Source organism: Peromyscus eremicus, chromosome 15 (assembly GCF_949786415.1).
Source record: "Peromyscus eremicus chromosome 15, PerEre_H2_v1, whole genome shotgun sequence".
Lineage (NCBI taxonomy): Eukaryota > Metazoa > Chordata > Mammalia > Rodentia > Cricetidae > Peromyscus > Peromyscus eremicus.
In genome coordinates this window covers 33425606-33438264 of record NC_081431.1, presented here as the reverse complement: position 1 = coordinate 33438264, position 12659 = coordinate 33425606, and the positions used below count along the sequence as shown (strand labels likewise).

Sequence of the window (12659 nt, the reverse complement as noted above, 5' to 3'; positions counted from 1 at the left end):
TACGATACTAAAATACCAAGGCTGCTGCTACTTCCTTGTAAATATTCCTGGAGCGTGAAGGGGAGTGAGTGGTGTTAATGTGCTCAGATCTGAGTGTGCTACCCCCTCAGCTAGGTGGAGTGTGGATGTACCAGATCCTGGTAGGCCTCACGGTCCTCCATCCCATCTTTTTTCTTCCCCCCATTTTACAACAGGGTAGTCTGCCGTAGTACAAGTTACTTCTGGAAACACAATGCCAAACAATAGTTTTTCTTTCTGGGCAACAAAAGATGACAACAAGCCTGATTTGCTCTGTGGGAGGCCAGCCGATTACTTTGTGGTCCAGAAGCATTTCACAATTATGATATGTGCTACTATTGTTCTGGGAGGTAAGTGGCCAGGCAAGACTCCTCTGTCCTTAGAAACTTTCCTCACTGTAGGAGGAGATCACAGCTACATCCGAAGAGCACCCGATGGAACCTCAAGGTAAGAGTGAAGACTGCCAGGCCAGCTTCGTTCAGCTTCTAAGGAGCACTTGTGTCCATCTCTTTATTCAGTAACACTAGTTGGGCATGGTAGGGTGGTAGTGCATTAAAGAGAGTGAGACAGTCCTTGCCGTTATGGAGCTTTGTCATGGGGGAGGTAGGCAAACAAATAAGCATGAGGCAATGTGTTAAGTGTTGATATAATATGTATATTGTATTGTGTATTGACATAACACAATTATGTGTTGCCAGGATTCTCAAATAATAATAAGAAAGAAGCTCCTGATACTGCCTGTATGACCAGGCCTACCCTCATCAAATATGACATGAGGGGAGACTTCTCGGCAAACAGACAAAGAGGACACAGACCAGCAATCCACAATTTGCATAGTTGATGTCATTAACTTTGTTTATTATGGCTTTTAAAAAGATTTCATTTTATTGTATGTGCAGGAATGTTTTGCCTGCATACATGTCTATGTACCATGTGTGTACAGTGCCCACAGAGGCCAGAAGAGAGCATTAGAGCTCCCAAAATTATGTAATTACAGCTGTTTGTGAGCTACCATGGATGCTAGTGCTGGGAACTGAACCTGAGTCCTCTGGAAGATCAGCAAATGCTCTTACAGCTGAGCAATCCCTCCAGCTGCTCTTTTGGCCTTTGATGGGATTTTTCTTTACTCCACCCACTTTTCCTGTCTAGAAGAAAATTAGATAGGGCTTTGTAAACAAAGGCCTCCTAAACATTGATTAAGAATTCAGCAGGTGTAGTGTGTTCATAGAGATAGAGTAGCCTAGTCAAAAACACAGGTGCTTTTTTTTCTCCAGTTAACTCCTGGGATGAAAGTTCTAGGTCTCTGCAAAAGAATATTTACTTAGGAAAAATACCAGCTGCTTCAAGCCCTTTTCTGGAGTCAGGAAGATCTTCTAGGACCAAATAATGAGACAAATATGTGCAAAGAGCATCTTCATTTTATCATTTATCAGGGAGCAAAATTGCTTTGTCTAGAGATTTTTAATATAGTCACAAGGACTTTGGTTCCTTTGGGTGGCCACAATGATCTGATGACTGTGAGTTTTGCTGACTCTAGACACACTCCGAGGATGTAAAGATAAGCGGCCAGCAGCAAAGGGCATTTGTGGAAAGAGCGAGAATACCATCTCTTTACCTAGACTTAAGCATAAGAAGTATTCAACAGTTATTTACTGATTTGGTTCAACTTCAAGCTGGGAGGCAGGATGCAAGAACCCAGGCTGCCAGTGGGTCTTGCTTTATGCACAAACGCACAGGACTATAGTCTGTCTTGTATCTAGGGGAAAAAGAGGAATCGTCTTGGACAGAACAGGTTTAAAGGCAGCCCGACAGTGACAAGTGCCTCCCACGGCTTGTCCTGTGAAGGAGGCAACCCTTAGGCTACAGTCAGTTTCACATACTTCTTTCTTCCAGGAAAAATATTGAGTATATGTTATTTTAGCACAGAATGAATAGTTTTTAACATAAAATGAAGTATATAGACATTAATTTTGGCTTTTCATTACTTCCCACCATCAAATCCATCACTAAGATGCCTATGGAGTGACCCTAACACCTGCCTGGGTGAGCAAGTGTATGAGGCTGGTGAAACTTCAGTATTTTTCACACTATCCTGTGAGGGATGCCTAATTACGGGTACCTTATGCTTAACAGATTGTATTTATGGGCCAGTGAGGTGGTTTCAGGAGGTAAAAGCACTTGCCACACAAGCTTGTCTACCTGAGTTCAATCCCCAGAACCCATTTAAGGTGGAAGGACAGAACCAATTCAACAAGGTTGTCCTTAGACCTACACACACACACACACACACACACACACACACACACACACACACACACAGAGAGAGAGAGAGAGAGAGAGAGAGAGAGAGAGAGAGAGAGAGAGAGAGAGAGAGAATCCCCCAAACCCAAATAGCATTTATAACAATTGTACTATTCACACACACTATGACTCAGAAGTTGAAAATTAAATAACTAGGCTGAGTATTAATTACATTTTTTGAAAATATAAATAATTTATCTCTTTTGATAAGGTTTATTCTTAAATTGATATATAATGTGTATATATGTATTTATGGGTCACAGTACAACTTGACACAAACATACAATGCATAATGATCAAATTGGGTAATTACCGTTTTGAAATTATAAGTTGTATTTTTATTTTTTAGGGCTTTCAAAGATGGTTTTAAAGAATTCTGAGGTCTTTGTGTTGATGATTCTCTCCCTGTCAGGATTTGTGACAGGGCAACTGGCTTACCATTTTGTTGAGGTACCGTATACATAAGTTAGAGAGTAAATCAAAGGTCAAACACCTCAAACAAGGCCCACTCCTAATGTGTGTTTCCTCTTCTGCAGTCCTGAGGCTCAACCCCAGAACCTCATGCATACCAGGCAGAAGCATTCTCACACCCCCAACCCTATGGAATTAAAAATAATGTGAACAGGCATTCAAATAATTTCATATGACACTAAGCATCTCTAGAAAGAAAGACCCGTAAGAAATACAGCAAGAGAGTCGTAAGTTCGGAAAGCTTCAAATGAAGCAGTGGTTTGGAAGTGAGGACAGTTCATCTCATTGGCAGGTTCCTTGTCATCCTTCTCCCAGCTTTACCCCTTGCCCTTTGTTACTCCTTCGGAGTCCTTGTTTCTTTCCATTGTGAGTACACGGGCTTATTCCCTGATGGTCACTTTAAACATGGAGAGACTCGACACAAAAGGCAGCCTCTCTTTTAAGATTTATTTATTTTATGTGGATGGGGTGTTTTGCCTGCATGTCTGGAAGAGTGCTGCATGCCATGCCTAGTACCCCTGAAACCAGAAAAGGGTGCCAGATCTCCTGACACTGGAGTTATAGACAACTGTACCCACTGTATGGCTGTTAGGAACTTCACCCGGTCCTCAGCTAGAGCAGCAAGTGCTCTTAACCATTAAGCCATCTTTCCAGCCCCTGCAGCAGTTATTTTCATGATAAAGCATGGTTGATCTTTTCTCTCAGATTAGATATGAAACATGCACAATATAGCCACAAGAAAATAGTCCTTCATTTTCCCCCCAGCTTATTAATGCCTGGCCTTAACAGCAATACAATGTGCATCAACAAGTTATCGCCATTCAATGTTTTATTTTTTGAGATGGAAGTAATACCTAAAGCCATATACACACACACACACACACACACACACACACACACACACACACACACACACACACACACATTTGTATAGGGCTGCAGAAGCCTGTCAACCTCCTGAAGTTCCACCACACCCCCAGGCTAACACCATTTGAGCGTCGACTACTGCCACACTCATTTTCAAGTGCGCTCTCTATACTCAACTCATTAATCTTTGAGTTAGCTCATTCATTCTTGCAGGAACTCAATGGCAATAAACTCTCCAGCCACCTTCCAGACTGAGGCAAAGAGAAGTTAGATAATGGAGCTGTTAAACTGGAATGGTCTAGAATCACCTTTTTAGGAGGGAATATTTACAGCATTTCAACAACCGTTGTTGTGTTTTCTATTACTTTATTTTCACTCTCCATCATCAATGCCTTATAATAATCAATTATACCAACATCTAAACATCAAATTTCTCTGTTGACTAACTGGAATTTTTTTTCAATCCCAAGTAGATCCTTGTGAAGCCACAGATATCTGTGAGAATATATAATAGATACATTAAAATAAGTATCTAATAGCTTAATAAAAATGCTTTTCTGTGAATTGGATAGTATTATCTCAGGTAACACCAATGGTAAGGGATAGATATCATTTTTGAAAGCATCAATTTTAGGTTCTAAGCAATGTTTGTGTAAAACATATTAGAGAATGTCAGTTTAAAAGGAGGAAAGGGTGGAAAGGGAGGGGCTGAAGAGATGGCTCAGTGGTTAAGAGCACTGGCTACTCTTGCAGACGATCTAGGTTTGGTTTCCATCACACACACACACACACACACACACACACACACACACACACACACACACACGGCAGCTCACAGCCCTCTATAACTCCAGTTCTACGGCATCTGACACCCTACCCTGGCGTCCTGGGCCACTGCATGCATATGGTATATGTACACAAATGCAGCTAAAACATTCATACACATAAAACTAAAACAAACAATTCTGCAAAGGGAGAAAAGATGTATTTTGGCTCATAGTTTCATAATTTTCAGTCCGTGGTTGTTTGGCTCCATGGCTGTGGTATGTGAGGAGATGGAGCATCATCACCATCATGGCAGAGGATGGGCAGAGCATGGTTGTTCATCTCATGCCAGAAAGAGTTAGAAAGTCAGGGGTCAGGACAATATATACCCTAGAACGCCACATCAGTGGCCTCCTTCCCTCCAGCGCCCAAATCCTAAAAGCCCAAACGTGATATTAGCATCCTCATAATCCAAGCACCTCTCAATAGCGCCACCTGCTGGGAATCAAGCCCTCAAACCACGAACCTTTTGGGGGTGGGGTGGGGGAATCGGGTGGAGGAGGGTGGGGACACACTTCTAAACCACCACAAGTAACAGCCTAATTTTTCCATGCATTTGTTGCTTTAGGTGCACCAAATTGTCTACCCTCTTCTAAAAACGCCGAGTTTTTCACTTTATTGTTATTTTTTACCTTTAATTGTATTTGTGGCTGCTTTGGATGTGGACTTTTACATAGTCAAGAACGTGTTATGGCAGGTAAGAAAACATTTTAGAACATTTTAAATTAGTGGTTCTACAGAACACTAATTTAAAAGAGTTGAGGGGCAGGGTGTGTGGGGGCAATTAGTGTTTGCTGAGGGACTGCTATGTTTAGGATCCGAGTAAATAACATCTCAGTTTTGCCCATGAGCAAACTGAAGCTCTGAAGTCACAAGGGGGTCAGTAAGTATTTGGGTCTGGGTTCTGGTCCTAATCTGGTCTCATCATGACGGTGTCTTTTTTTTTAATGGCTGGGATTGTAGTTATCGTTTCTCCTTTTCCTTAATTACACTCATTGCACTATTTTGTTTGTGTTTCAGAGAACATTTCCCCCATTTTGGTTTAACTCCGTTCTTTCTAGCATCTTGAATTAAAATTAATTAAATTGTAGCATTTTAATGGTATTTTGCATATTCAATGCTTAATTTTTTCGCCTTTTACCTGATCTCATGTTTTGACTTTTAGTGTTTTCATTATTATTCAATTCTAATTTTAAAATGCTTTTCTGGGTTGAGGGGACACACTCACTCTTTTTTAGTTATGTAGCTTTGGCTGGCCTGGAACTAACTCACTATGTGGACCGGGCTGGCCTTGAATTTACGAAGTTCTGCCTGTTAGGGTTAAAGGCGTTTAACCATGCCTGCAGGGTATGAGTTAGTGCTGCAGTAAGGAGAGATGTGCAAAGTAATCTGTGGACTGTTGATTTAGAGTCCCTCGGGTACATTGCATCCCCAAACTCCGTACAAGTCTATGTCAGTTAAAAATAATGAAGCAATGGCTAGAGACATGGCTTACTTAAGACATCGGCTGCTCTTCTAGAGGACATGAGTTTGGTTCCCAGCACCCACTTGGCAGCTCACAACCATCTGTAACATCAGTTCCAAGGGATCTGATGCCCTCCATGGCTGGCCTCCATGGGCCCCAGATCTTCTGGCCTCCATGGGCACCAGGCATGCAGGTAGTGCACATGCCACAGACATACATACAGGTAGAACACCCATACACATAACATTAAAAAAAAAAGCAGAAAGAGGAAACAAAGTTTAAAAGAATAAAATGACCAAAATACATTGTATGGATCCATGAAACCCTCAAAGAATAAATAAAAATATTACATTATTAAAAATAGTAAAGTAAAAAATATCAGTCCGCCAGGATATGGTTCTTCAACATGAGAAAAGCAGTCATGTTATCTTTGGGTAGATGTGACGCTGTGTGATGAATTGGTTCACAGGTCTTGCTAATGGGAATGATTAGCTTTGGTACAGCGTTTGTCATCATTGCATATGTGGTCTTCAAATTCAATAAGGATTCATGGGATCTACAGTGCTGTTTGCTCTTCAGCATCACCCTGTGCTTAATAGACCCTCTCCATTCCGTCAACTCGCTAAAAACGATTGGTACGTCAGTTCCCTTCTTTCTGGGGGTATGTTGTTTCCTTTGGACTGTATTTTCCTTGCATGGATTGTGTATTTAGCAGAGTAGGGATTAGTGCCTTATTTTCTCAAGGACAGATAACTGACTTGAAGGCAAAGCAGATAAGACAGTTCCTGGAGACAAACCTAAATATTAATCCATAAACAGATTCTGAGTAATCTGAGGTCATGTGGAAGCATTCCAGTACTTCACATCCAGATTAGAAATTGGAAAACAGATTTCCCTTAAAACAAAATCTATAGATATACTACCTTAGGAATAACAATAATAATGATAATGGTAATAGTACTTCAATTATATATTTTCAATTATTATTATTTCAAAACCCCAAGGTAAAAAAGAACATTAGACAGGTCCAGTTTTCTCTGTGATGATGATGATGATGATGATGATGATGTCATTTAATGTGATCAGTTTGTTTTTTATCTAATGGCTTGTATTAAGTGGTTGCTTTTACTTCATTTTATTTTTTGAGACAAGGTTTTACTGTGTGGCTTTGGCTTACCCAATCTCACTATATAAACCAGGCTGGCTTTGAATTAAGAGAGCCATCTGCCTCTGCCTCCTGAGCATGGCCTAACAGTTGCTTTTAAAATACATGGGTGTATAGGGAAGCAAACTAAAAAAAAATAATTTAAAATTCAAAAAAAAAAAAATAAAGGAAGGAAACTGAGCAAGCTGGGGAATCAAGCAGCAATCAGCACTCCTCCATGGCCTCTGTCTGGGTTCCTGCTTGAGTTCCTGCCCTGACTTCTCCCCAGTGATGGACTGTGATATGGAAGCATAAGCCAAGTGAACCCTCTCCTCCCCTAACTGCCCGTGTTTGTGGTGTCTTTCACAGTAATAGAGACCAGACCAGGGCAGTAGCTTTAAATCAGTGTGTGTTTACACGTGGCAAACACCACAAATCAGGCTTTCTCTTTTTCTGTTTTCTTTTAAAAGGGTCTAGAGACCAAGCCCTACATGTGCCAGACAAGAACTCTACCCCTTAACTATATCTCCATCCCAAATGTGATCCTTTTTAGTTTTGGAAAGCTGGCTTATTGGTATACCACCGGATGTGGGGGGGGGGGGGATACAAGAGGCCTCAATTCAACTTCTAGAGCTGCAAAGCACAGGGTTAGTGGAGAAAAGGGTTAATGGAGAAAAGAATACTCTGCAAAGACAGGGTCAGTGAACTTGTAGACACAGCAGTGGGAACAGTCCAGAAGGAATGAGAGAAGTAGACTGGGAAAATCTGAGCACCAGTAAGCAGTGGGACAAACACAGGGGACCCAAGATGTGAATGCTCAAAGGTGGCAGGCAGAGAAGGGATCCTTGTTTGAATGAATAATGAATAAAAAACTCTTAATTTGGTAGAAACTCAAAGGTTCAAGTATCTTCAAAAAAATTCCCAAATCCAAGAGAAACAAAACCATACCACGGGAAATCAAAATAAAATCCTTGAAAATCAATGATCCAGAAAAAAAACAAAAACAAAGACAAACAAACAAACGAAAAACCCTCAACAGCAGCCAGAGGAAATGGCTAAGTGGTAAAGATACTTAGTATATAATAATAAAAGAAATCCTTTGTCCTGGAAGTTGCTTTTGGTTAGGATATTTTTCTTATCACAGCAACAGAGATGAAACCAGGGCAGGTCAATACAAGGGGTGCACCTGCCATGTTCCCTTGCGACTGAAAAGTCAGAAGGCATAGTACGAAATGTAACAAGTGTTGTTGGTGACTGTTGCACAGACTCATGATGGTTATGATTGTCTTCTTTCTGTTTTTTTTTTCTCTAGCATGTTCTAGCTCTCCTCTGTTTTCTGTGCAAGAGCACCACTTGTACCACATTAAATTATCTTTTCTGTCCTTTCCCAGGCATTTCTAAGATGTACACTGATATCATCAGAGGAGAGTCACTGATCATTTGTAGTTTTACATGCATATTCTTTGGAATTTTTCGGGGCCATGCAACTAACGTTTCCATGTTCAGGGGTAAGATCATTGTGCTTTGTCTGTGCATTTCCTAAAATCATTCTTATTGAAATGAAAGTGCATTCGTCTTTCTATCTTTCTCTATACATTCTCTTGGACCAATTAGAATGATAAGCTAGATGACAAGTAAATAACTATCATCTTTGCATTTTATCGATCACTAAAATACAAAGTGTATATTTTGTGATCAGTGATATGCAAACAGGGGTATATGGGAGAGTTGGAGAGAGAAAAGGGAAGGGGGAATGATATAATTTTATAATCTCAAAAAATAAAAGAAATAATTAAAATAATAGTAATAAAACCCATTTCCTCTCCCCTAGCATGCATGCACATGTGCACCATTACATCACCTGGCTCAGATTATCTCTTGAGCTAGGATCATTGTGTTTCTCAGCCAGTGGATGTTAAGGGTTGCCTTGGTCATAGATTTGACGCTGAAAACAGACTGTTCATATAGCATTGATAAAACAACCCTAAGAATGACAGTAGCTGGATTTGTGTGGCTAATGATCACTGGGATGTGGAACATGTTCCCTTGACAGATTTCTAGATGTTGTACTAGTAGCTAGAGAAGAAAGGGGAATATCAGGTCATAGCATGGAGGGGAAAAGTTTCCTCCTGTTGTGTATTTGTGATAGCTGCAAGAAGAGGGTGAGGAGGCCTGAAAGCAGAAAGAAATGTTGGTGGAAAAGGAGACACTCACAGTCCTTCTCAATGAAGGAGCTATGGTGATTTGGGCAGACAATTTAAAAATGATGTATTAGCATATACTAAGTAAGTATAAAATGGATTTCATTAAGATATTTTCATGTATGTACATAATGTATTTTAATTATATTCAATCTTGTTTTTATCCTTTCTTGTCTTTCTCACTCCCATCAATCCTCATTTCAACTACTAGCCCCTCTATTTCATGTCTTTCTGTGCATGACCTAAGGAGTTTCATTGGGATTGCCGACAGGAATGTGGTGGGAGTTTGTTTCCATTCCTGGAGAAATCGATGTTAAGTTATAAACTGAATGAAAAGAATGTTCCCAGAGAGCCTCTTTTTCAGATCCTCTCTGGGTGCTCTCTCTGAAGAACAGGCTCCCTGTTCACAAACCGAAGAGCTTCCAGTGAAAACAAACAAACACAAAAGTCCCAGATGTTAACATCAAGTTTTCTGTCTCGTTTTCTCTCCTTTTTTTTATTTTTTAGAGTTACATGTAATCATTGGACTCAGCCTTGATATTTTTGGGAGCACAATATGTGGATATTGGTGTACCAGAGTCATTCAGATTATATTGACCGACATTTTCAGCAACACGCTGACTAACGTTGTTCTGTGTTTTTCACTGGTGTACATGACTTTCTACCTCGGTAAGGCAATCGAATGCAAAGTGTACGAACCTCGGTTTTGCCCTGCTCCTTACTCCAGATGCGTCTTCATAACTTCCGCCTCTTTGTGGCTGGCTCCCTTCCGTCTTGTCTTATCACCTCTTTGTCATCTCTAGTTCTCCCCTGCCCTCTCTGAACATCCTCTTCATTGGAAACTCCATGTCTCCTTCTCTTTGCACTCCCACCTCTGGGTACTCTCACCCCTTGGCGCCCTATTCTCTAACCCTATAGGCTGTCCCTGGCAGTCCCCTAGGAGACCACGGGGTTCGTTTCCGTTCTGACTCTTGAGCAGCTCACCTATAAAATGGGAAAGTTGGCAGAGAAGCTCCTGAGGTCTTTTCCAGCTCGACAGCCTTCACTTAGTAAGCTGAGGAGGCTGTTGAAATGCCGACCTTTTCTTGAACCTAGAAGGCAGGAAAGTAGAGATCAGGGATGCTTCTGTCCGGAAGAGAAGCTAGGGCAGGACAACTGCAGGAGTAATAGTACCCCGCCCGTGTGGGCCTTCAGTTAGTTCAGTCCTGTAAAATGGGGACTTGAAGTGTTACAGTTCCCATGAGCCAGAGGAACTATGACCAAACTGCTTTTGCTCTCATCTCATACAGTGGAGCAACTTCCAGCCAACTAAGATCTCAGCTCTCAAGAGCTCTTTACACGCCCAGTTAAGGAAAAGCACTGTTTTCCCTATTAATATATCGCCATCTAGTGGTTGCTTACTGCCCTGAGCCAGTCAAACTAGAGAAAACATTCACAGAAGACTCATTTCCTTAAACTTTAGCTCTTTTCTTCTCTGTGAAAGTTTTGTGGATGCCTATACCAGGTTTTTTCTTTTGGGCCACCAACCAGTTCCAAAATCACGACACAGAGACTTATTATTAGTTTTGAATGCTTAGGCACGTTTCTGGCTAGCTCTTTTAACTTAAACTGTTTATCTTCATCTACCTTTTGCCTCGGGGCTTATTGCCTCTCTTACTACGGTAAATCTTAACTTTCACTGCATCTCTATGTTTGGCTGGCGTCTGCCTGGCTTCCTGCCCCGGGTGTGTTCCTCTTCCTCTCTCGAGCCCAGAGTTCTCCTCCTATTTATTCTCTCTGACTGGCAGCCCCTTCTATTCTTTCTCTGCCTAGCTATTGGATGTTCAGCTTTTTTACTAGACCAATCAGGTGCCTTAGGCAGGCAAGGTGAAACAAATGCAACACATCTTTACATAGTTAAACAAATGCAGCATAAACAAATATAACACATCTTTGCCTAGTTAAAACAATATTCTACAACAGATGCCTTATCTTCAAAGAAGATTCCATTCCATCTTTCCATCTCCTTACCAGATTGTGAGCCTCTGGAGCATGAGTGGAGCTCATAGCTCTTGCTCTCTGTTTTGCCTCTTTTCAGCCAAGCTTAGAGTTTGTCAAATGCCCGACAGTAATTTAATACATCATGATCAAATAAACCAATATTCCTTCTCAAAGAGTTTTTGAGTAAGCAGACTCCAGATATACTTCATCAACCAGTGGCCTTGGGACATACTTAGCCTCTCTAAGCTTGTCTCTTCATCTATACAAATGGTCTAATACTTCATTTGTATAGGGCACCGCAGGCAATAATGAAGGAAGGTGTGTGACTTCATATGCTTGTGAGCTGGAGGTACCTAGGGGCTGGCAAGAGCTTATTATGCACATCTCCTCCCACCTATTTTCAAGTGACAGTTGTTCATGGGGGGGGGTGTGGCCTTTATACCATGCAATGTCGTCTTTCTCTCCTCCACCCCAGCCCCCTGACAGACATTAGTTTTTAAGCCTTTGCCAGCTCACCACTGGGTTCTTCTAGGAATAGAGGTGTTTCTAGTCAATGCTTGGTGCCCCCTTGAACAGATTAGATGAACCAGAACTGAGGGTAGAGGGGGCAAGACCAGGTTGCCAAGCATTTTCACATTAGAAGATTCCCAGCCCCGACACACAAGTTTTCAAGTTGGGATGAGACTGTCACTTAACAGTATGGATTCCATATTTTCATTCAGCTATGTGACCAAAGTGCCTGATCAGTTCAGCTGATCAAGTCAACAAAACCCTATTGACAAAAATGTGTTTAAAACTCAGCATGAAAGAGAAAACAAGCTATATACATTTGCAGAACCATTAGCTTTACTTGACTTGATTGTTTAAGTTAAATTCATTTAGGCAAGTAGATAAGAAAGTCAAAAGTGATGTTAAGTGAATAAATAAATGAAAAAAAAATAGTGAAATCTTCTTTCCTGAATATTAATAAGTATTGCTAAGCAGTAAAACCAGTGGATCAAAATCAATATCACGGTCATAACGGTGATTATCCATTGCCATGAAACTGTGCCAAGCAATATTTCATCTAATTTATTGTTTGCAATAAGTGTACAAGGTGCTGCTGTTTCACACCTGTTTTGTACATGCAGGGACACTAATGGAGAAAGGGAGGTCACATTCCAAAAGCAGGTGTCTCTTCCACTCCTTGTCTGGATGCTTTTTCTCTTCTTTTCTGTCTGCTCTTCGTCTGCAGCTCAGCACCGACGGTATTTATGGTGTTCAAACATTCTCCCTAGACTAAGTTTCAACATCTAGAGCCCAGTGAATTACCCTTTAGTCAGAAAGGGGAAGGCAAAAGCTCCAGGAAGCTGTGAGTTCAGCCAGCAATTTCTGGTACATGCCGCAC

General features: G+C 41.1%; 1 protein-coding gene across 1 annotated transcript in view; it reads left to right on the top strand.

Moving 5' to 3' along the window:
* The window catches only part of Slc9c2 (solute carrier family 9 member C2 (putative)), a 57272-nt gene that overhangs the window by 962 nt on the left and 43651 nt on the right, over nt 1-12659 (top strand). The window contains exons 2-7 of the mRNA XM_059280370.1: nt 195-368; nt 2669-2769; nt 5051-5179; nt 6417-6582; nt 8483-8599; nt 9800-9961. Coding sequence (XP_059136353.1) covers nt 233-368; nt 2669-2769; nt 5051-5179; nt 6417-6582; nt 8483-8599; nt 9800-9961 — 811 coding nt within the window. The 5' untranslated portion in view covers nt 195-232. The remainder of the gene's footprint in view (nt 1-194; nt 369-2668; nt 2770-5050; nt 5180-6416; nt 6583-8482; nt 8600-9799; nt 9962-12659) is intronic.